Source organism: Patagioenas fasciata, chromosome 1 (assembly GCF_037038585.1).
Source record: "Patagioenas fasciata isolate bPatFas1 chromosome 1, bPatFas1.hap1, whole genome shotgun sequence".
NCBI lineage: Eukaryota > Metazoa > Chordata > Aves > Columbiformes > Columbidae > Patagioenas > Patagioenas fasciata.
The window spans coordinates 186,191,038-186,215,688 of record NC_092520.1 but is presented as its reverse complement, the minus strand read 5'-3'; the positions used below and the strand labels follow the sequence as shown (position 1 = coordinate 186,215,688).

The 24,651-nt window shown below is 36.6% G+C and overlaps 1 protein-coding gene across 11 annotated transcripts in view; it reads left to right on the top strand.

The window, feature by feature from the left end:
- Nucleotides 1-24,651, top strand: part of DOCK4 (dedicator of cytokinesis 4) — a 236,737-nt gene that overhangs the window by 174,839 nt on the left and 37,247 nt on the right. For 9 of the 11 annotated variants that reach the window (XM_065836787.2, XM_071803294.1, XM_071803300.1 and 6 more), the window contains 8 exons: nt 4,516-4,610; nt 12,051-12,126; nt 13,666-13,766; nt 14,424-14,482; nt 16,604-16,752; nt 18,250-18,335; nt 23,563-23,589; nt 23,760-23,855. In XM_065836787.2, coding sequence (XP_065692859.2) covers nt 4,516-4,610; nt 12,051-12,126; nt 13,666-13,766; nt 14,424-14,482; nt 16,604-16,752; nt 18,250-18,335; nt 23,563-23,589; nt 23,760-23,855 — 689 coding nt within the window. The remainder of the gene's footprint in view (nt 1-4,515; nt 4,611-12,050; nt 12,127-13,665; nt 13,767-14,423; nt 14,483-16,603; nt 16,753-18,249; nt 18,336-23,562; nt 23,590-23,759; nt 23,856-24,651) is intronic. The other 2 variants (XM_071803296.1, XM_071803295.1) reach the window with 1 other exon arrangement.

Here is a 24,651-nt window from a genome sequence, read left to right as displayed (position 1 = left end):
AGTGGTTGTGTGAGGCTGACACTGCTGTTAATCACGGGGTGATTGTGTGTGACTTAGGCTGGCTAAACCATCTTGCCACTTAGCGCTGTATCTTTCTGCTTTGTTTGCCAAGTGTGGAACTTCTCTGGCATTTTATACTGCTTTAGTAAATGACATCAGTATGAGTAAATGAAGATTCAAAAGGTTTAAATATCTGTGATACTACTTTTTCAGTTGTCCGAGATACTTTTAGAGGCTTAACAAGTAGCCATAGTTAATCCTGTGCCTAGTATATACTTGAGGATTTCAGCTTCAGTGGTAACTACCATCAGCTCACTGTATTTTTGAATCCTTTTTTTACCTCCTGGTCAGTGATGTCAAAATGGGTTGGATCTTCCCTGATCCACGTTACAGGTTATTCATCTGACATGGGGTTTGCAAGGGACTTAGCTATCTGCTAGGCTTTTTTTTGCTTTGGCTACCTCTGTTTACAATTAACCATCTATACTGAATGATTAGGCACTGATGTTACAAGATATTTCTTCTTTCTTCCAGACTCATTCTCAAGTTGACTCTGTCAAGTCCTTGCATGGATGCCTGTTTGAACAACATTTGTGATATTATTAAAAAAATATCCCCACCAAACCAGTTCTCCAAACAAAAATCTATTCATGCAAGTACTTGTAAAGAGGGAACGAAGGTTATTCATTCTATCAGAATATATTTGCAGTTCTTATTATTTTTTCTTTAAACAGTCTCTACCAAAATTATTAAAGGCTGTTTCTCCAGCTTGTTAATCACAGGATAGCAAAACGTAGACTTCAAAGGAACGGCATGTGCACGTTTTTTTATGACATGGATCTAAGTGAAGCTTTAGACAAGTGGTTGTTTATGGAAATATTTCCTCTATTTTGTAAATATATTTAGTTTAAGTAATTGACAGGGTGACTATTTTTATTCCAGTCAGGTCTTTAAGGAAGTCAGTATTTTTCCGTACAAAACAGAAGACAGAAAATGCATGTTATATTTAAAAACATGCAAATGAAGTAAGAAAGAAATGACAAAGGGATTCATGGCTGAGTGGTAGCACCAGAGACTATACTTCACTCGTTTTCTGAAACAGTAATTTTAAATGCTTCCTTTTATCTTTCAATATAATTTTAAAGATATGTTCCTGTTGCTTACCACCAAATACCATCGTCTTCTACTAAATATATTTTATAGCAATTGATGGGACAGAGGCGTCCTTGTAGGCGAATATTTGCTGCCGCAAAAAAAGCTCAGATGTAATTTATGGCAAAAGGTAATGGTGGAAGTTATAAATAGGAGGAGAGAAGTGGGAAAAGTAAATGAGAGAAACAGTACATGTTAGCACAATGCTGCTTAGACCGCAACAAGGTGGTTCTGGCTGATATGTGTGAGGTTTTTAATTAATAGATTACAAGAAGACAAAACAAACAGATAAGCACCTGCCAGAAGGCCTAGTTTTTATCCACTGGCAGTGTACCCTATATAGAATAGACATACAAGACAGATCTGATGAAGGAAAAGATAATATTTCATAGGGATGGGTATAAACCCTGCTAGTTCTCTGATTCCTCTCTTCCAGCTAACGGAGCCTGAGTAGGGTAAGGTGGATGCTGAACCCTACTACCAAGTGCCATTTATTCCGCTGTTTTTGATTAAATAAATGGATGGTTTTCAGTCTTTCAGAAGGCCATGCTTCTTGCTTAATCAAAGTTAGATAACTTAAGCAAATATTGCTGCTAGAGGAAACTGAACTGTGATATTGTGATATTGTTTAAGTGGTATAAGATAGTACTAGATAGCACTAGGTGGAAATATTAGGAGATGGTATTTAGAGTATGTAAAAGGACAAAATTATTTCCTTGCTGCCTCTTAAGATAGAAGGCATATGATACAGATCTGTACTCAACCAACCAAATGTTAGTTCACTTATACTGCCGGCAAAAGTGTTTTTTAAATGTTAAAATCTGTTACTAAATCACGATGATGCGTTCAACAGAGCAGATACAACTATGAAAGACAATAGCTTAATGCAAAGGAAACAGTTCAAAACGCAGTTACAAAATTGATGAATGGTACTTCGTGGTAACGTCTTGTGACGTTTGGATCATGAAACAGAAGTGAGTAATTGCGTCATGCAAATGCCAGGCATTGTAATGCTGATCAAAACATTTTATGGAGTTGCTACACAGAGTGGGTCTCTTGGGAGTGAACCCTGGCACTGAATATTGCTGAGCAGTGCTCACACATGAAGGACACCAGCTCATTAATGCAAAGTATCAGATTAGTCAACTGGCATCTTACCCTTTGGTTATTGTCATACTTATAACGGATTCCTAGGGAAATGTATTACCAAACATACAAGAACTGAATCTTGAAAATTAGCTATAGATTAATTCTGTTGATAGAAGCTCAATAGTTGTATCTTGAAAATCTTACAACTTACTAGTTTTTCTGAAGGTTTTTATGTTATCTGTTTCTTTGAGTTATATTTCAGCTTTGAATTATACTGCATTTTACCTATGTTTTTAACATGTACTGTAACAGAGAGATCTTCAATCTTACTCGAGCTTTTCAAATTCACATTTTGTGTCTAATATCACCACTAAATTCATGACACAATTTTCTATTTTTTCTGTTAAAATTAGAAATAAATTAGCCTGGTGTTGATGATTCAAAAGTTAGTGCCAGTGTCTACATTTGCTTTGTTTTAAATTTTGTTTGCAACAGAAGATTTATTCTGTTTTTAGCCTAGTTACCCAAAGAAATGAAATATATATGATCTTTGTCTCTGTCTGTCCTTCTCTTAATGACTTTTGAACAAACTGATGAAGTTTGGGCAGGCTTTGGCAGCAGCCCATAGATCTCAAAGGCACTAAGTTTATACCTCATGCAGCCGTTGGGTTTAAGTCCTTAAACCATTGCCTGGTTTCCCAACAGCAGCCATTTGGTCTCCTCAGTTCAGCAGCCAGTCAGTCAGCTCCCCAACACGAGTAACATGTATGGTGTCTGGACAGCAGAAGGATAAAAATGGGATGCAGGATAATTTGGGACATTATTGTGAGGTGACATACAGCAGCGTTCTAGGCATTGCCATTGTGTTGGGATTATGGCACAGAGGTGCAGGGATTACAGCACAGGGAAGGGAAGTAACCCCTAAAGAAAAATGGGAGAAGGGAGAAATGTTGAAATTTAACTGCAAGGCGCAAAGCCATAGGAAAGCAGTCTGGAATAAATGTGTTGCTCATAGAGCTACTTGTTTATCTGTAAAGCTGGTCACCTGCATCCAAACTCTATGTTATCTGCAATGAGTATCGTTTATGCTATTTAATACAGAGAATTTCTTGGCATCTTGTTCAGAAAACAGGTTGTCTCTCTTATGTAATCCTCCCTGGTGGGTGGGTGCAGGGATCTCAGCTGCCTTTCCCAGCGCCTGCATTCATCCCCCTTTACAGTGATTCTCTAATGAAAGACATCTGTTCTGCAATGCCCATCATCTACACTTCAGCAAAGGCACTTGAATGTATTTTGGTGTTCAAAATCATTTGGTATCCTTTGGTTGGATCTTCATCTCATCTGTGTTTCAGGCTAACTGTCTGCAAGTGGTGTGGGCAGAATCAACACAAACCATGTCAAGGTCAGGTACCACACTGATTCAGTTAGGCGCGTTATCATCACTTGCCTCATGCTCTTCATGATGTGAAAAGCTCCATTTTGCTTACTAAAAAAATAGTGGCAGCACTATACATGTTCAATATGGGCCATTAGAAATGTTAATCTTGGCGGTAGTTTTATTTGTAAAAAGAAAATCTGAAAGAAAAAAGTGCTGAGAGGAATAGTTTAATTTAGTTATTTATTAGTGAGTTGAGATGATAATGCTAAAAGCTCTTAAGCAGTGCTTTCTACATTCAAAGTGGCTCACATACGTTCACTATTTTTATAGTTTCAGCAAATGAGGCAGAATGGTGAAGTGACCTGCATACAGCCAGCTGCAATAACAGTTCAGGGGCCTGGGCATCACTATAGAATTCACTGGTCTTTGCAAACCCAATGATAAAATTGTCTTTAGAGTGACTCTCTTTCCCATCAAATAATGCCTCTTTTAGAATAAATTTTGAAGGTGATGAAAACCTGGCATGATTAAGGAGATATTCAGAAGTCTGTAGTGTTTGTAAAGTGCTTTTTTGATTTGCAAATTGTTCTCGGGATCGCATTTGTGGAAGTGCATGGGTGGAAACCAAATGTATCTTTGACATTTCATTTATACATTGCTGTCAATCAAGTGGTATATTAAATTATTTTCCTCCTTTTAAGAAAAATGAATTAAATAGCTATTTGAAGCTTTCTTGGAGAATAAAAAAAAAAAAATTATAAAAGTATTCTATGTTGAAAATAAATGCAATTCTGCTATTTCTGTAATGAATTTGTGTCTCTAATTAAAACATTTGTAAAGCTCACTGCTCTTTTGAAAGTAGCAAAGACATATGACTGCTTCTTTTCCTTCCAAAGGATTTTCTGCTGCAGATTTTCACTGTATTTCGGATACTAATACGACCAGAGATGTTTCCAAAAGACTGGACAGTGATGCGTTTGGTTGCAAACAAGTAAGGCATTTTTAGTGTTACTAAAAATATGGGTACTATGCGAAGATCATGGTAAAAATCAATAAAGTTATATGGTGTATGTAATAAAAACTCAAAATATATATTTTTAATGCTGGCTGCAGTTTATAGTTTTTGAATTTCAGATTTAAAATCTCTGGACTTATTTTACATGACAAACTCATACTATAATCTGTACCTTTTTCTATTCTGAATTTCAATAAGCACATTTAACTGGAAACTCAGAAACACTTTACAGAATTAAGATGCTACGTATCAACAGCTTTGTTTTCCAAGTAGCAAATGACAAGTCTCAACAGAACTTCAAATCTATTTGTTGAAATGCTGAGTTGGTAAAGATCTGTTTGCTCTCAGGAATAAATTATTTGCTGTAATATCATTAACGACGTTTTTGCAGATTTGTTAATTTAGTGCTTGTCAGAAAAATCACAAATAAAAAAATCACAAATCAGAAAATGAGGTACAGCACAGGCAACAGTAACGTAGGGCTCTAAGCCTTGCCTAGTGATACTTGGAGATATAACCTGCCTTTGCAATATTCTTTCTCTGCTCAGGCCTTATTTTTAAAGAAGTAGGTTCCCAGCATTTCTGAGAATTCATTACAATGAATCTGAAACTGCTGAATTTTATTTCACCTGTAACACCAGGCTTAGCTTTAGATCAGCTGAACAGTCAACACAATTACAAAAACGCCAGGGTGGGCGGAGGAGAGGGTTTGTGTTGGGCAGGCCTAGAAATCCAAAATTTAGGATTGACTGAAACTTTCATGGTACATATTGCAGTGCCTGATGGAAATTGGTTTTTAGTCTGCGCTGTGCCTGCTGGCTCCAAGGAGAATTTAAATTCACAATGCTGTACAGATTTCTAGTAATCATTATTTTTACAATTAAATTTGGCAAAACTTGTGTTCGTGATATGTATTTGTTATATGTGTGTGGATATGCAGGCATCATAGTATTTGTCAAACTTTGTCATAACTCAAAAAAAAACCCAACATTTTTGACTCATTTTTATTAGCTCAGTGTTGCTAATCTTGCCAAGTTTGAATTCCAGGAAAAAAAAAATCTTAATAATCAAAGAATGGATGTGATCATTTCTTTCTGTGTATGATATTAAAGAAGATATGGCTGATACCAACCGACATCTGGTAATCATGCTTAAGAGATAAATTGAGAAACATAGGAAAGAGGGATAAACATAGGAACTTTTAGACTAAATATATAATGTAAGAAATTGTTATATATTCCAGAAACAGCTGGCTTGGCAGATGGCTTTGCAGTAGCTGACATGTACAAAACTAAGATGAAGGAACGACCTTGGCACGTGTTTCTCAGGCTGGTGGTGTTCAGATATGCTAATGATGATACTAAGTTCTGCAAAAGGAATGTTTACTTCCACGAGTATTTTAGTTAGCATCGCACATCTCCTGTTATTAATGCAATGTTGCTTCTGACAAACTAGGAGGTGACTCTGTGTCCAGTTCTGCCAGACAAAGAAGACAGGCAGAAGCTGACAGTAACTGCTGGTGGGGATTGGCCATGAAAAGCCATTCAGATCAGCCAACTGAACCAGATAACACACAACTGCATAAGCGTTACTACCCGTAAATGGGATGTAAACACATCTTTACCAATTCAGCACTCAGTAATTGCCGTGCTAGGCATTCATTCTTTTGTGGAGGAACTGCTGGTTTGCTATGAAACAGGGGGTTGGCCAGGTGTGCTTAAGAGTGTGGCATGAACTGAAGACACATTGTTGCTGTGTTATACCTCTATGGCTTAGTTTCTGTTCCTTTTTGAGGCAGCAGAAAGGAAACTACACTTCTGTACTCTTCTCAGCTGCAGAGCACTAGTCTTTCTGGAGCTGTTTCTGGACAGGAGCTCCTTCCCTTCACTTGTGTCCACCACCGCCATTGCAGTGGCCACTTTGCTTCAGCTGCCCCGAAAGCACAGTGCCACAGAGTAGTAGCTTTGCTAGAATTGTCCCAACCCAAAATCTTTAAGTGCAAAGGGAAGAGCCTTGGAGGCAGGATGAGAAATGAGGGTGCTGCCTGCACCCCAGACAGGAGCGCCTGTGAACCATTCCTTTTGAACTTCACTGATGACCCAGAGCGCTTCCAGTGACCTGAGACTCTTCGGGATTGAAGGCAAAACTTCTTGAACTCCTTGCTCCATTCATGTCTAAAAAAGGAAAAGCTGGAGGTCCTAGCCCGTCTTTTTAAGAGCATAATCAAATAATCCATTAACAGTCTTGATCTTTTCTGACTTCTGCTTGCCAGGAATGACATGACTGTCATGTTTCCTGTGTCAGGTGGCCACCTTCTCAGCTGTCTGGGCTTCAGCCTGAGAAACCGTAGCTAATGTGAAGGCCGTGTGTGTCTTGAAAGCTTCACCCATCACTGCAGTTGCATCACCAGCAGCACACTCTGTCCCTGGAGTGACATAAAAATTCAAACTGTCTGGTATTTGCAGGAAGAGAGATTTAGCCTGTCTGAGCCTAGGGAAGAAATGAGTTCTAGCAAGGATATAATCAGGTAATAAGCTTTTCCTGAGGGAAAAAAAAAGTCTTTTTTTTTTTTTCTCTTATTTATATATGCAGAACTTAAATTTCCTGAAAGCTTTTTAGGTCTTAAAATGCCATAATTCTTTCATATATCATATTATATATAAAAATACTGCTGCCTTCTGGCTTCTAGATTTTTATTACTTATTGCTAGTATTTTCAGCAATTATGTGGCATCTGATACTTGGATGCTGGCTGGGATTAAAAAAAAAAAAAAGATATTGTGACCTCAAGAATACAAATCCGTAACTATCCAGAAATTAAGACACTTCCCAGTGATGCATGCATGATCTAGAATTCTGAATATCCAGATGCCCATCATGAAAAAGTATTGATGGCTAGCATTTTAATACTACCCAGTGACTTCCAAAATTTGAGAAATAAAATAACATTTGAAAAGGCAGACTTGGCACCTGAGCAGAGAAATAGATACTTTTTGAATTTTGTTCTGTGATGGAAAGAGAACATGCAAAATAAAAAAAAAAAAATCCTTAATTATCATTTTAAACTGAGGTTGAACATGGCAGTTAGTGCCATGATCTAGTAAATGGACTGGAGTTGGACCAAGGGCTGGACTTGATGATCTCTGAGGTCTTTTCCAATCCGGTCAATTCTGTGATTAGCTTCTAGCAGTTGCGGTATGAGACAGAAATTAACTCTCTTTAAAGCTTCATAACATGTAATATCTGTAGTGAACTAATCAGCATACATTCAGCAAAGCAAAATATTTACTCCCGGTTATGTAATATTTCTAACATAGATGTTACTACTGAGTGAAAAAATATGGTTCTTAAATATGTTGTGGAAAATACAGTTTTAATTTCTTTCATTATGGGGAGAAACTTACTTTGTATATCAACTAGGTGGTAAGCTAGATTGCTGACCCTCTAGGCAAAGCTGCTATTTGTAACTCCAAATGAACACCACATAATATAGGAAGATGTCTGAATCAGTTGCCTAGCGCTAGAGAGGAATCTGAAATTCTATAATAAAAATTCCGGACTAAAATCAAAGCTGCTGCATAACACCTTCGTAATGTCTCTCTGTACTGGAAAGCATTGTGGAATGGCCACTTGCCTAAGTTTACCCTAAAGTTAGGAAAAGGATCACTTATCTAATACTTTAATTGACTGGCATCTTTTGAGAGCATTTAAAAGACTCAGCTGAACTCCCAGTTATGTCATGTTTCATTAACAATTGAGGAGGCTTTTGGAGAGCAAAGTGAGTTTCTATTACTTGCTGAGCAAAGGTTTGATGTTTTTAACATGCTATGCCTATGTTTTATTGAACAATGAACTAATTTTCCACTACTCTTGGTATGCAAGAAGCTTTAATTTTAAAGATCTCTGTATATTAACTATGTATGTATATCCTTTCAGCATTTCATTGAATGGTAGAAATGCCAGATCATCCAATTCTCAATTTGAATTTTATGAGCATACAGAATGGATGCATGAAAATTATTATTGATAGTAAAATAATTGATCTTTAAAGTAAGATTTACCATAGTGTGTTCTTATACTAGAATTCCAAATGTATCTACTGACAGGCATAGGGAATTTAAAGAGAATTGTTTTGGTTATCTAATTCAGTAGTGACTGAAAGGCATTATTATTTTTTTAAAAGGTAAATGGAATATGCAGTAAAGAAAGATATTGAATTAGCATTAGTTTCATCATTATGGCTGCTTTGAACAATCCTGTTAGCTGCTGTGGTGTGGGTGTCCGAGACTCCTACAACGAACAAAAATTCTTGCTCTTATGTAATACACAGTGTTGCTAACAACATTCTTGCTTTTATGTAATACGAAACATTGCTAACAACTGAACCTGACATTCAGTCTGTCACAAAAAGCTTACATATACATATAGGTATGCATGTATGAGTAATTTAATATACATATAACAATACGTGTCTACACATACATGTGACTGTAGGTTTATTTCATTTATTTATGAAATACAAAAGAATTTTTTTTTCTGTTCGAACACCATTTTTGTCCATATCAGAATGGAAAAAGAAAGCTTTAGGTTTTCACCATTGGCTACCCTGGCAAAAGCCAGGTTGCAAGAGTACAGTCCAGGCAAGCAAACCAGTTGTTGAACTTCTCAGCGATGCTTTGATTTTTTCAAACAGGTTATTGCAGAAGGATTTGCTGTGAAAATTTGGTTGAAAAGCCACTTCTGTCAAAAATGCCCTGACTGAACCTTGGGTTAGCATCATGTGTATGAGCCCAGAATAATTTAGTAGCCAAAAGCAGAGGTTTTTCTCCTGTGAAAGAGAGAGTGGTTCTGAACAAACTTGTGGCAGGTGGTAAGAGGAAGAAAAGTCTTGTCACAAACTCCATGTTTTCTAGTTTGATACTCAAATGGATTTTAAATAAATGTTGTTGTTGTTTTGAAATTGTTGGCTGGAAAGCAACTTGGAATGTGAGCATTATACTGGATCAGGCAGCTGTCCATCTGTCCTGGCTGCTGTCTCCACTTCATGCATTTTTGCTTTTTTTAATAGAACCTACATTATTAATAGGAAAAGAGGATAGAGAACCCCCAACCTTAGCAGTATTTTCTGTCCTACCTGACTTCAATTGGTTGTGGATTCAGAATAACAGATTGTGGGTCAAAAACAGTGGCTTCATCTTTGTGTGCAGTCTGATGTTTTGAGGGTTTTTTATCTACAACATACACGCTCTCACTCTACAGACATGCATTTTATCAGCTAATCCATATCAGATCTTTGGCTTACAAAATAAATAAAACCTGAACTCTGTTGCCTATCGCAAGAAATGCCTAAATCACAGTTATTCTGTTATCTCAGGAAAATTCTGGGAAGATATTCTTAAAATTGCATCCAAGATTTCTACTCTAATCACCTTCTCATAAGAATTGAAGCAGGTCTTTCTCTTTAGTTTCACCTGCCACAGATGGAATGTGGCAAGAAAGGAATTGTCTCAGACATAAACAGAACTAAATAATGTAAACTTGGCAATATGGATCTTCAGATCTTTTGGAATTTTCTCTTGCATACAATTTTTCAGGGATTTATTACTTTGGACTTAGGTTGAAATTCTACATAGCAGTAGTTCTGATGAACTGACCTTTTCTATCAGAACATCTTCCTGGAACATGCAAACACTTTCAATTTTTGTGAAACAAATGGGCTGTAAATTAAATGATACATGATAACATGAATGTCAGGACTTTCTTAATCCACACCTTGATTCTTAGCTTTGCTTATATTACGGTTTGTTACCATTTCACTTTGTCTTCCCTGCTGCAACAGGGAGCGCTGTACACCCAATGTAACTGCCCATTGGTGGAAAAGTAGGGTGAACTATACAAATGAGTGTTAAAAATGGAACAAGACTTGGATAGAAAAGCTGTAGTATAATTCTTGAGAAAATAATGTGTATTAAAATGATGTTTCAGAAATGGAACTAGGAATGAATGAAACTTAAGACTCAAGCAGTGTTCTAAAAACAGTCTCTGACTTGGCTCTTACAGGTGTTCAGAGACAGCAAATCAGAAGGTAAAGTTTGGCAGGGACAGTAATTTTAAAAGTATAGAAATGGAAGCAAACATTTGGACTAGTAATAGGCTAAATGATACCTAGCCATTTTGTATTTTAAACTTAAAACTGACAAAAATGCTGGAAGAAAAATACAGTTTATTTTTTAGGTGGGTTGGTTAAAGTATAATTCTTCAGTGTTGGGAAGATGAAAAATATTATACTCTTTTATATATATATTTTTATATATATATCTGTTATATTTAATATATCAGATTTATATTTAATAAAACAAATTTTGTCTTAAATACATGACAAAAATAGTAAAAAATGAAGTCTGAAGTATGGAAGGGGAAATAAATTTTAGCATTGTAACAGCATACAGGTCAAGAATTATGTTCAAAGAACTACTAGATGTATTAATAGTAGGTAGATGATAATTAAATGAAATGTGTAGATATAACCCTTTTCTCAGAAGGTCTTCAAACAGTTGATTGTTGTAAGATACATAAGTGTGACAGCGAAAAGATCATTCTATGTTTCTCCTTTTCCTCCCCCGTAGCCATCCTCTACTGACTACTTTCAAAGAGAATGTAATGGTTTATATGGATTTTTGGTTTGACTAAATATGTTGGTAGACCTAAGTACTGCAGAGGTTAGCTTTGTGTTGAATCATTTAATTATATTTAAGTAATATTTAAGTACATTCTGTTTCTGTACTAAACTTGGTTGCTACATTGAATGAGACTCATTGACCTCTGGTGACAACCACTGTGAAAGGGTTTTGGTTGTATATATTTATCTAAGGTTGATTAATGAAATTCAGGCAGTTGTCAATGTAGGGCAATGTATGACTGTTTGCAACATATAGAACAGAGATCTTTAGAAGAAGGTCTTTCTCGCAAGGCTCATGTTGTTCTGAATTTTTCTGTTGTCATTAAAATGCTCACTGTCCACGGGGCTGTCAGTATTGTATATTGGTAATTACTGGATATTTTATATTTGTAATCTATATGCATTTCAGTACCAAGAAAGCTGAAAGCAGATTGCCCAACTGTATACACGAGTGCTAATAGGACAAAGTGTATATTAAATCTGATATCCACATTATTTGCAGAAAAAAGTCATGTTCTCTACAGAACATCTATTTTCAGCACACATTCTTTACATCACACCTATTTTTTTTTCATAATGTGCATGTTTTCTGTCACATACTTTAATATGTTTAAAATGTAGTATGCCACCATACACACCACATCTATTTCTTCATTGGAAAATTGTTGAGCTCTGAGTACTAAATATGAATTTCCACTTGATGAAAACTACTGTCTTTTTTTATTCTTTTCTTCCCAGTGTGATCATTACTACCGTCTTGTACCTTTCGGATGCCCTTCGTAAAAACTTCTTAAATGAAAACTTTGATTACAAGGTAGAGTAAATGTGTCAAACATAAAATGGATACAGTACCCGCTACATTATCCTGTGGCTTCGTTGTTTGTTACTAAACTTAGCTCCAGCATCTAAACAGCCAGAACACATACTAAATCAGCAATTTCAGAGAATACATTTTTTCTTCAATGCAGAACTGTCTTAAAAATAAGGAGTGCGGTGGTTTTTCTAAATTTCTTCTTATTTTTCATTTTGTTATTTCAGCCTCTATGGTAGGCTGCTTATTCAGGAATGAATTTTATTGTTTGTAATTTTGGAGTTATTGCAAAAAGGAAAATTATTCAATTCTTTAATCGATGCAAATTTATCAAAAATATGGGGTTGCATTTCTCTCAAGACCAATTAACTTGCTGCATAATTAAAATTGGAAAATTATGATACTGCATGGTGAATGTAGTTGAAGATGCTAGTGTGTACCTCATACACTGAGACATGACATCTATGATAAACTGTGAATTACAGAATGATGCTTTTAGGATTCAGACAAGAAGACCTAGGAACGTGTCTGGAAAGACCCATTACCATGGAAACCTGAACAAATGTTCTGCCCAGCAAAAAGACATTAGTCTAATCGCTTCATCATAAAGAGTGCAAAATTTCCTTCCTGGAGAAGACAGCCAGCTCCTGGTGACTTCCAGCAGAGTTGTGGATGCTTCCCTTGAACTCCAGACTCCTGTTAGAGAGGCTGTCAGGAATGCAGATTTATTTACTTGACATAACTGGCCATGAGGAAGCCTATCCTTTATGGTGTTCCACAAGTTGAGGGGCTAAAACTGATAGACGAAGCATCTGTCCTCCTTAAAGTTGCTTAGCTTTGTTATTACTATCGTGCAGAACTGCAGTGTCTGGAATAGGGCTCCCCCTACACCTCTTTATCCTCCCGCCATGGAATCATCTATAAGTGGGTTATAATGAATATTTTAATGTATTTTAAATTTACCTTTAAATTTATCTTTAAGTCTTCTAAGTAGAAGTCTCAACATCTGATTCAGAGAGGATGTGCACAAAACATTTTTATATTTGCAATATGTTAACAAAACCTGGGTTCAGTTTTGTACAGTGAAGCCTGCAGCAAGTGAGACTTGCAAGTAATATTACAAAGGAGGACAGGCCAGAAAATGGCAGTTCTATTATGTAATTGCTTTTGAGATGTCAGATATTTTTTTGGTTTTGGACTTAGAGGCATAACTTTTTGTAGTCTTCTATTTAAATATACAAAAAAAAGTTTTCAAATTTAGAAGGTAAAGTTTTCTGATTTGGAGGGATGAAAAATATTTGCAACTCTGAAACCTTTACATTTAAGAGATGTAGAATATGTAAAATAGATTTATTTCTGCTGAACATTTTGGGGTTGGTGAAAAATATATTTGGATGCAAAGACATTTAGTCAAAAACAGTGTGAATAATTTATTAGTTGAGACAGAAACAAGTGATATGATTTGAAAATTTGCATCTTGAGTGGTCATAAAATGGTGGTACTGAGAAAATGAAATAACCGAATACCATATGCTTATTGTAGATTTGGGATTCCTACTTTTTTCTTGCTGTCATTTTTATAAACCAGTTATGTCTGCAACTGGAGATGTTCACACCTTCCAAGAAGAAAAAGGTTTTAGAAAAGTAAGTACTGCTGTCAGCTTCTAGAATACTGTAATAGATCAAGCACTTATCAAAATGGAAGACATATGGGGGATTGGAAGAAGGTCTACCAAAAAGATAGTGGTAACGGTGTTTCCACTGACTACAGTGAGAGTTGGTTCTCGCCCTTTGCATAGGTCTTCAGAGCTGATAGAGCCTTTGCAGAAGTGTCCAAATTGGTTCAGATCTTGGGAGCAAAATACTCATGTTGCCGGAGTGCCAACACTGATTTCCAGTTTGTGGATAAGCTGGTTCAGACTGGTTCAGGTGTTCCTGCCAGGCACTGCACTGCTGTCTGTATGAATTAATTGTATTTCTTTAGGCTAAAGCAAAATTATTTTCTCCCAGAGAACTACAGCATATTGCTGCAAAAAATACCTTTTGCGTCACAGCTGTGTTACTGATGTATAACATTTAGAAAGAACTGGTACTTTTGACAATATTGTAAATAAACCTGGATTTAGGAATCCACTCGCAGCTGGGTACAACAGAAGGGGCAAAACCTCGGAAGAAAACATCACTTTTAAAGTAGTATTTTATGGACTATAAATGAGACACTTAGTTTAACAATTTAACAGAATGGCAGATTTTCTTAAATGATCTTTTACTCTTTTGCTTTACTTTTTTAATACATTTCAGATATGGTGACATGCGGGTAACAATGGGATGTGAAATCTTCAGCATGTGGCAAAATTTAGGTAAGTAATTAAACACAACATCAGTAGCTCATAGAATGAAAAAAACAATTATTATTTCTTCACCTATTAAATACGCTTGGCAGTGATAGAAGAGTTATTGATAACCAAGCTCCCATGAAGTCTTGATTCAAGTTTAGTCAAACCCCGGTCATCTGTAGTTCAGTTCTCTATAGCTAAACTCAGCTTTCTAAACCTGGATACTGTATCTGAGTTTCTTCAAAGAAAACTGAAAGAGTATCATCAGAGAGAATTAGAAAAGAAAGTATTGCTCTTTTGGGGCAGAATTATTATGCCTGAAAATACACTTAGGTTCACAACTTTAATTCTGTTGCCAGACAGTTTAAGGAACAGGCATAAATCATAATTCTGAAGCTCTCTTGAGATGCTGGATTTGCATCAAATCTTCCCCTAAGTCCTAGTTGCACTAAAATATAAAGGCATAAAAAAATTAGTGACTGATGTGTAAGTGACACACTGGACAACATGAGAAAAATATAGGCTTGGATATAAACTTAGGAACATTTTTATATTTATAAGCAATAACTGTGCAAACTATTTGAAAGTGTGAGCCCCAGAGAAACGCAATTAGATGTTGTTTGGGAGGAAAATCAAAACTGAGTAGCAGATTTGGACACTACATTTGTCGTCTTTATATTGCAATTATTCTATGGTTCATTCATTGAAGGGCTCATTAAAGATATGAAGACCATTGGTGGTTACTGAGATACTGCCATCCTAATTCTATAAGTCTTTTCCCCAGCAAGATATGTAATTGTAAAAAAACTGGTCTTTCTGATCAGCCTGGACTAGAAAGAGAAATATTCAAAATAAGAAATATTTGCCTATTAATATCTTGTTAACATTTGTGGTATAGCATATTTTACTTGTTTACAGTATTTAGTGTTGCTCGAAGGCATCCTTCTAAGTTATTTGGCTAAACGATGGGTATTTCTAAACTGGTATATCCAGGATCCGCTCCTGGGTCTCATCTCCTTCCTGTGTTCTACGCTAAGACCTTAGTGTGCATCATCTCCTCGCTCACACTGTTTGCGGCTGAATGGAAAACCAGTGTATGGGCAAGGAGGGAATCATGATGCCTTTCAGTAGCATTGTGCGGGGTACAATATGGAGTTCATCTGGTAATTTGTTAAATTAAGTACTGTAGTCAGGACAATTCATATAATTGGTGTTATGCTAGTCAGCATTTTACAGTTCCCTTAGCAGTAAGATTCATCATAAGCCTTGATCCTTGTACAGTCACCTCGCTTTCATATGGATATGAATCCCAAGATGTTTCCAGCAAAGGGAATTCTGGTTTTCCTTTGGACGAACACAGGCACCAAACAGAACAGCAGGTAGGGCTGACTCTCCATTGGAATATCCAGAGGTCGACTGGGACAGAAATTAATTCCCTGCTTGGAAAGTCAGTGCATGGTGATTCGTAATCCCCCTATTCTGAAGATACAAGAAGTCTTTCTCCTGGAAAACTGAAACTAAATGGTCAGTCTTCATTGTATGCCATTTCTAGCTTTCCTGACAAGCACTTAGTTTTGTGGTTTCTGCAAAGTAGAATGCGGTGAGTTGTTGGAAGATGTTTCAACGCTGATTTTAAAGCAAGTTGTTTTGAGAACAGCTGAGTCACATCTTCCCTTTCCTGCAGTCAAAACATGTACTTCCATTTCTGTACTCACAAAACTAAAGATAGGTAAATGTTAAAGTACCTCTTTTTGATGAGCACGTACTATCAGACAGTTAACCATTTTGTAAACAAAAGAATGTAGGGCTTAGAAACCAAACCACTCCTGTGAAAAATAAGTGAAATGCCCAGAGAGTCCTTTTGTCTCTTTGTTCTCCTTTTGGAAGACTAACTTGGGATACAGAATAACCCACTGTCACTTCTGAACTCAGTATTGCATAATGAAATCTGATTAATTATATTGGACTTATATTCTTCTATTGTTTCCAGCTTTTCTCTGCACTTTCTGGGCTTAAGAAATAGCCTGTGCTGTGATGGACATGAGATAAAATAATCTATCTATTTTTTAATTCTTCAGATGATATTTGAATTGTGTGAAAGCTCACAGGACACCCAATTCAAGTTTGTGTTTGTTTTCATTTTAGGGGAACACAAGCTTCACTTTATTCCAGCATTGATTGGCCCCTTCCTGGAAGTGACTTTGATCCCTCAGCCTGACCTGAGGAATGTAATGATCCCCATTTTCCATGACATGATGGACTGGGAGCAAAGGCGAAGTGGCAACTTTAAGCAGGTACTGTATCGGAAGATGTTTATAAAACAGGACTGAAATTCAAGCACTTCAGGAGCCACTGATGGCTCAGGGTGAAGAACACAGCCACAACATTAGACCTGTTGGAGAGGGATTACCAGGTTTTCCCTTTTTAACTCTCTGCAGGGATAGTAGGATTCTCCAATTGATGCTGTCATGTTAGTAATGTAAGACAATGAGTAAAATCTGCTGATTTTGTTGTGGTATTTTTCATCTCTACTTTACAGCAGTACAGGCTACTGGTTAGATAGGATTCAATTAGCTTCTCTTCCAGTTAGTACGAAAAAAGATCAGATGGTCGTTCTGAGGAATGTTCTTCTCTAAGGATCCAAGTATTCTTGCTGCTCAAACACCTTCTTAGCGGGCTAGGAAGGAACGACGAAGTGTGCCATCTGCTCCTGCAGCTCCCACTCAGTTCTTTCAGGCTGCTGCAAACCATTTCTCAGTGCTCTCCTTCCTGCTGCTTCAAATGAAGGAAAACAGAAGTATTTGAATTACACCCAGGCAATCATAATGCTTAGGGTGGGAGCTGTATCTGAAACACAAAGCAAACTATTAAGAACGGAGGAGTGCATGTGATTTAAGTAGGTAGCTTTTCACTATCAATATATAAGTTATTGTTAAAAATCACCATAGAACTGTTAACAAGGAGAGGGAAAGTATCTGCTCATTCTGCTTCTCTGTGTTTTCAGCTTGGGTTTAAATGTAAATTGTAGTAGATTTATTATCTAATAAAATATCTTGACAACAGCTTGGCTTCTGCCCTAGATTTGTGGTTGCTAATGTATTACTGCTAAAAAAGAGGTTCGAAATATTAACACGCAGTGTAGCCTCACTTCTCTGTATTTTTTATAATCAATACAGTTTAAAATATGCATTGAAAGAGTCATTAGCCACCAGATATATTCTGCAAGTTTCTTCGATAGCTAATACATAAATGCAGTACATTGGGTTTCTAGCCAAATACACAAGCAGGTAAGGAAGGTTGGGAGAGCAAGTCTGAGCCCCCAAGTGTTCTGAACAGTACAGACATTTATAAAAATTAATTTATAAAGACTGGGGTGCAGTTCAGTAAATACGAGGTTTTTTGTTGTTTTCTCTGCAGTGAGAATTCAGGCAATTTATTTGGGCTGTGTGCTTTTTGTCTGACTCCATAAATAGATAGCTGCCTTAGCAGCAGCAAATGCTACTCAGCCTGTAGTTTTAAAGTCACGTTGCTCAATTTAAATTAGCTCCCTCCCTCAAAAAAAAAAAAAAAAAGAAAAAAGAAAAAAAACACCAAAAAAAGAAAACCCCACAAACCTTGGGAATGATAACAGCTTCAAAGAGATGAAGTGTATTATCAGATTTACATGATTGACCAATCATTCTAAGATTTGCATTTAGGAAAGTCCCTTACATAAAAACAAATCTTCTCTCAGTTTTCTCTGATCTCATTAAAGGAAAAGAAGTTGTTTACACCACACTTATATGTTGCAGGTGGAAGCAAAACTGATTGACAAACTGGACAGCCTAATGTCGGAAGGTAAAGGTGACGAAACATACCGAGAGCTCTTCAACAGTATGTGAGTAATATGTTTATCTTACACTAATTCCTGGAGTTTGGATCATTGTATCAGATGTTAATGTCATTGTAGAGAAGTAACGCTTGAAACAGTTGTGAATCTCATTTTTTCTTTTACTTTTTTCTTTTTTTTTCTGAAAATCTGAGGCATAAAACATTTAGTGGTGTTGTATGGCATCGGTAAAGTCTGGCTGTATTTCTTGCATGCAGCAATAATTGAGAAAGGCTAAATCTGCTGTATCACAGAACGTTCTCTTTACCTACTAATTTTAAAATCAGAAAAGCAAGAAATGCTTCATAATTGTATAGCCAGGTACAGTTCAAATGGAGCATTTTGAAAACGAGGCATGAGATTTCAACAAAAAGCTGTTCAGTAAGTAATCTTCTGTTACCAGAAACTTGTACTCGTCTGTGTAATGTCACTTGTTGATTTCTTGATTAATAGATGTTATTTATTCTGATAAGATTATTTCTTATTATTTTGCTTTGTTTTATAAATTAGTTGTTAAGTTTTTAGTATATTTTAATAAATGACACATCACTGAAATCTAATAGGAAAAGCTAATAATAATAATAATGTTGAAGTCCATAAGGTAGCCCATAAGTTTTCCTATTGACTGAAGTAAGGATTGTGACAGAGTACAGGTACAAAATAACTAACTGAACTCTCTGTTGTTCCTCAGAACTCAATTCCACCTGAGTGGATGATTTAACTTATTTCTGGTGTGTTTAATAGGAGATGTATTGTTCATCTTCAGGATTCCAAGCTGTGTATTCTTTAGTACTGTTAAACACACGATCTTTTTGTTTACCCATTCCTCCTCCTTTAGTATTAGTTCTAGCTCTGTTGTCTTTGCTTAAATAGCAACATTCAAATCTCAGTGTCTGTGCATAGCAAACATACAATAATCTGTAATTGTATTGAGTTGAAAAAAATAGAGTTCCTAAGTATTTATCATTTACAGAAGCAAAAGTGGGTAGAGAGATTAGGCAGAGTATTATGGAAATGGGTGAATAATGGTAAACAACAGTACAGTATGCTAAAGCAGAACTTTCTCGTAATTATTCAAGAAATTTTTCAGAATCTCAGTAACGATAATAAAAGGTAAAATCATTTCAATATTTTAATAACACAGTATTCTAACTTTGAAATTAAGTCATTAAGGGAAAATCTCTGATTATAAAATGAAGTCTACAAGCATTCTCCTGTGCAAAATACATCAGGATGTCTGTCACTGAAATAACTTAAAGTTCTATATGAAAGCATATTGGTATGAAACATAGATACTGATTTCTTTTTTTTACAGTTTTGAGTTAGATTTAAACTGGGGGATGTTAAACAAGATACAGTGAAAAGTGGTGAGAGCCTTTTATAAATCTAAATGCTGAAGACTTAGTCACAGTAATTTCAATTTTAAAATGTCTCGCAGCATCAGTATACATGTTGTTTCTGTTCTGGTATAACAAGTTAAAACTAAACTCATTGGGAAATTTCAGAGCAACTGCTCAAGTTCACTTCCAGCTTAAGAAGACTATTATTTATAGTCATGTTTTTTCCTGATTTAACTCCATATATTAACAACTCTCAAGAGGAAAGCTTGCAGAAGATACTAATCTAAAATGGAGGAGGACATAGTGTTGTAGGGTATGTGAAGGAAAATTATTAAAATCAGATGGACAGTTTAAGGGAGACAAATGCAAGGAATAGGGTCAGTTAGCCTGAGATTTCTTCTTTTTTTTTATTTCTTACATAGGTAATTTAAACTAACTAATATTACAGTGTCTTCAGACAATACAAGAAAGCAGACTTGTTCAGGCTGAAGTGACAGAGATGTGGTGTGTACCCAAGGGCTGAGAGACAGTAATATAGTTTTGCAGCAAGCAGTGGTTTTGTAGTCTTTAGTGAAAGCAAATGCTGCAATATTACCTGATCTTTCTGAAGACTTGGTGGGTTTGGTTTTGATAGGTACAGTTGGGAGGTAGGGGATGCACACACCTACTTTAGATATGGTCTAGTAACTGCAGTGGGTGTTACACTTTCAGGTTTTGTCATGCTTTTTGTTTATTTTGTCTGAATCAGAAAGTGGGTTTAAATCTCTCAGCTTCCACGTTAACAGCTTTATTTCCAGAGACAAACACTGCATCTTTCCTTTCAGTGTCTTCTGTTTTGAAGGATAAATTATAAGCATCCCTGAACATACCTAAAACGTTATGTACTTAGAATTCACTGCTTATAATGGAATTATCTTTATCAAATGAAAAGACATAGCAAAAGCAGGGGGGAAGATGACTGCTGATTGTTTTCAATCAATGTCTTTCCAAGGACTTGAATGTGACCACTCAGTGATTAGCTCCTGATGTCCTTGGAAGAGCTGCAAAGCACAGAGTAGTGAACATTTTGCTATCATGAGAAACCAGATGTAATTGCTATGCAGTGTAATCGTGGTATGAAAGGTGTCCTGATCTACATTTACACTGTGAATTGGCAATTAATTAGCACAGGGGAAATAATGAGTTTGCTTTATTAAACAGTTGGTAGTTGGAACAAAATCCTTGGAAGCCAAGGGATGTACTCAAGTAACTCCTTTGTTCTAAATCCTATGGATGCTGCTTCTGTAGCTGTATTCTAGTCTGGCCTAACACAAGCCATTTCAGGTTTGGAGCTTAGGTGGCCACATTATTGAAGCACAAAACCTGGGCTAGTGAGCTCCACTGGAGGCCTGATGACGAGGCTTCTCTTTGAAGAAAAAGGAGCAAACATTCAAGCTGATTAGGCATTTGATACTGAGCTCTGCCAGTTTGTGGACGGTTTTTCTAGCCCTGAAGCTGTTAGAATAAAAGTGATGACTGCTACAGCTCATATGCTGTCTTTGGTCTTAATTTCTTCCCTCAGTTGCATGGCTGAATTCAGCACTGTCCAGCCCATTAAACTCTTCCTGCACTGAGTATTTTAGAGCCCTTCTGAATATTTTTGTGGGGTTTGAGTATCTCCTCACTGATATCTGAACTTCTGCAGCAAAGTTTGACTTTGACCCGTCTGACTAGGTGAGAGAACCTCTGGCTATACCTGGAGGACTCTATACTCCAAAATAGACATACAGATATTTTAAGGCACCTCTAGGATTAGATGGCAGTGAGTCAGTGGTCTGGATAATTCTGGGGCTTAACCATATAAAATCCACTTACTACATTGTTGGGCAAGCCTGAACATGGTTCTAAGTCTGGTGTTCGTCCCTGGAGAACTCTCATCCTCTGAGTCCCCACTGTACTCTCTTATTCTTGGGAACCCAAGGTTAAAAAACAAACAAAAAAATAACACCAAAACTAACAGCTGTTCAGGTGAGCCCAGAGGTTAGCCTATAGTAGCATGGATAAGGCAGAAGCATTTTCATTGTTTCTCTATGTTCTTTATCCCCCTTAGTGCTTTGTAGAACTTAGCATCTTGGCTATGCTTTGGGACCTGTAAGTAACAGGAATTTAACTCCATCTAGATATAACCATGAGGAAGCCAAGGGATATATATGAGTAGCTTTTTCATTCTGGGTGTTTGTTCTGTGCATTGTGGTGGAGAGGGGGAGGCAAGCATCAGAAAGCGAGTCATAAAATTGTTCAACTGACGTCATTGATGTCAGTTTAAATAAGTACTTTGAATGTATCTATACAACCCATTTGTAGAAATTGTATATTTATAATGAATATGCCAATACATTTATAAAGAATGTGCATTAGTCAAATACCTATGAAAACCATCTGTTTAAAAAGAGAAGTAATTCTACTGGTTTTCTATGGGAACTGTAGGTAATTATTTTTATTAATTTAGGCTGTGAAATGTTCCTGTTTAACACAAAGGTGAAAGGCAACAGAAAGAAAAAATCAGTGCAGTAATCAGTGCTTAGTAATGTAAAAGGCTTTACTCTTATTTCTTGTTAAACACAAAAAGTTGTATTGAAAGGAACATAAGGGGTTTAAAAGAGAATTCAGCCTGTGTATTCTGTATGGAAAGCAGAAATACCAGGTTAGTGCTTCAGCCTCTTCTGGTTAAGGATGGCCTTGTCGTCTGTCTTTGCCAGTCTCTGAATGTGAGGGAAAGACACCTGATTGCCTCCTAAAGTGAAGAAGTAAGTCTAAGACCGATACAAGGGTGCAGAATGAAGATCAGTGTTTCCTCCTTGCTTCCATCAGAGCACAGCTTCATTGAGGTCAAATTAGTTTGGAGAATTGCATCTGCGACATCTCCGTGTATGTGCGGAGCTGAACAGAGCTGGAGCGTATCGCTAGTGCAGTTGGCATGTAGGAGTTACTGGGCACTGTTCTATGGTTGGTGAAATCTGAATGTGGGAGTTTTATGGGCCTGAACATGCTCAGTATAGATGAAGGTCAGTGGAGCTGACAGCTTGCCCACTGCAGGCAGAAGGTTTGGAGATGCTATTAACATCTCTCTGAAAAGCTCTGAGTATATGGATGTGGCAATTTTCAGAGACTTCTAAGTAAACCATACCTGAGTGTGTTTTTCAGGTGGACTGCCAAAATACCTCTGTGGACATGTTGTCCATCTGAGGTCCTGCAGCAAACCATAAAAGTAACACAACTTAGTAGAGAAATATTTTATTGTGCTGTTTCAGAGAGGAAATGTTGGATACCCATGCCCAAATGATTACTATTTGATAAACTTCAGCAGTGGAAATCAGAGGCCTATAACAGAAAGAAATATTAAGTATAGTATTACTGACAGCTCCACTTAAGACACCTTTTTGAAATCTTTTCACTCGAATTTGTGATCTGCATTCACATTGGTGTAAGAAGTCAACACGACGATTTTTAATAATGAAACTTATGACAGTTTAAACTAATGGAATTTTACATGTGCATGATAGTAAGTTCTCAGAAGGAAACATTATGTGTAGAGGGGGAATAATCATATTAAAATCCCTTTCCCATTCTTAACTTTCATACGTACTGAAATATTAGAGGGGAGAGAAGGAAAAATCTTTGTTAAAAAAGTTGAGGTTTGATTGAGAAGGTATGCTGAGTGGAAAAATATTCTTTTCTAGGAACATATTTAAACTCCCCATTTTCTGAAGTATCAGCATGAAATTAATGTATTTTATGTAAGAGTTCTGTTAAGTCTTTGGGATATTAACATATTCTGAAAATTAGGTATTGGATATATTTTAACCTGATGCAGCTAATATGAAAATCATTTGTTTTGTCAATGCTTCCTGGACTAGAATTCCACTTTTTGGTCCTTATCCTAGGTAAGACATTGTTTGCAAATTGTGCTTCTTGGGAGGGTGTTTGTAAAAGAAAACGTAACTGTTGAAGATGTTGCTAAGGTATTAAGGCAATGGTAAAAGCAGAGTGGTTGTCATAGTGACAGTTAAAAATAAACGGTGAAATTGTTCTGGCTTTTTTTTTTTTTTTTCAGTCTGCTGAAGAAAATTGAGCGGGAAACATGGAGGGAAAGTGGCGTTTCATTAATCGCCACTGTGACTCGCCTCATGGAGAGGTTACTGGACTACAGGTGAGTGATTATCGCAATTTATAAGTAGGATCTTCAAAATATTAGGAGGTAGATATGATGATCTTGTGCAAGTGGTGACTACATGTGGATACATCAACTATACATGTTCAGGCTCTCTGACAGCAGCTGCTTAGTCAAGAGGACAATAAAACAAGCTTGGCTGAAAACCAACCCACTAGCCTCCCCATGGTATGAAAATCCAGTGGCTTGCACAAGTTTCCTATCAAGGAATACTGGAACTTTTGGTTGTAGGTTAGTGACTCAAGTCTGTCTGAAGACACAGAGCTCAATACTAATACCTGACAGTTGTTTTACAGACTATGTAAAATTCTTATTACTGTGTCAATCATGCTTAGTTGTAGTGTCAGCCAGCACAGCAAGTATGTGTACAAAGATACAATCTTTGGGTGAGGAGCTCACATCTGACTGTACCACATGAACAAAGGAGAGGGAAATAAGAGACATATACTCCCTTTTAGGAGTGGGAGACTAAGAGAGATTTTTCTCTGTCCCTGTTGAATTTTGTCTAGAACTTTAGGTTTCAGCTTACCTTATTGTCATCAGTTGTAGCACTTTGTAGAGCTTAAGTGTTAGTTTTTTCCCCCAATTCCATGAGGTACACTAGTAAGACCTCATGCTCCACTTGCTATCCTCACTGATAGTTTGAAAGAAAAGCAATTTTGTCAACAAAGAGACCGAGCTCTTAATTTCTAGAACCCTTGGCAGTGCTATTGCCCTTCACAGATTTGTTTGATTACAATCTTCAGGGCTCTCCATCCAACATTTTTCAAAACAG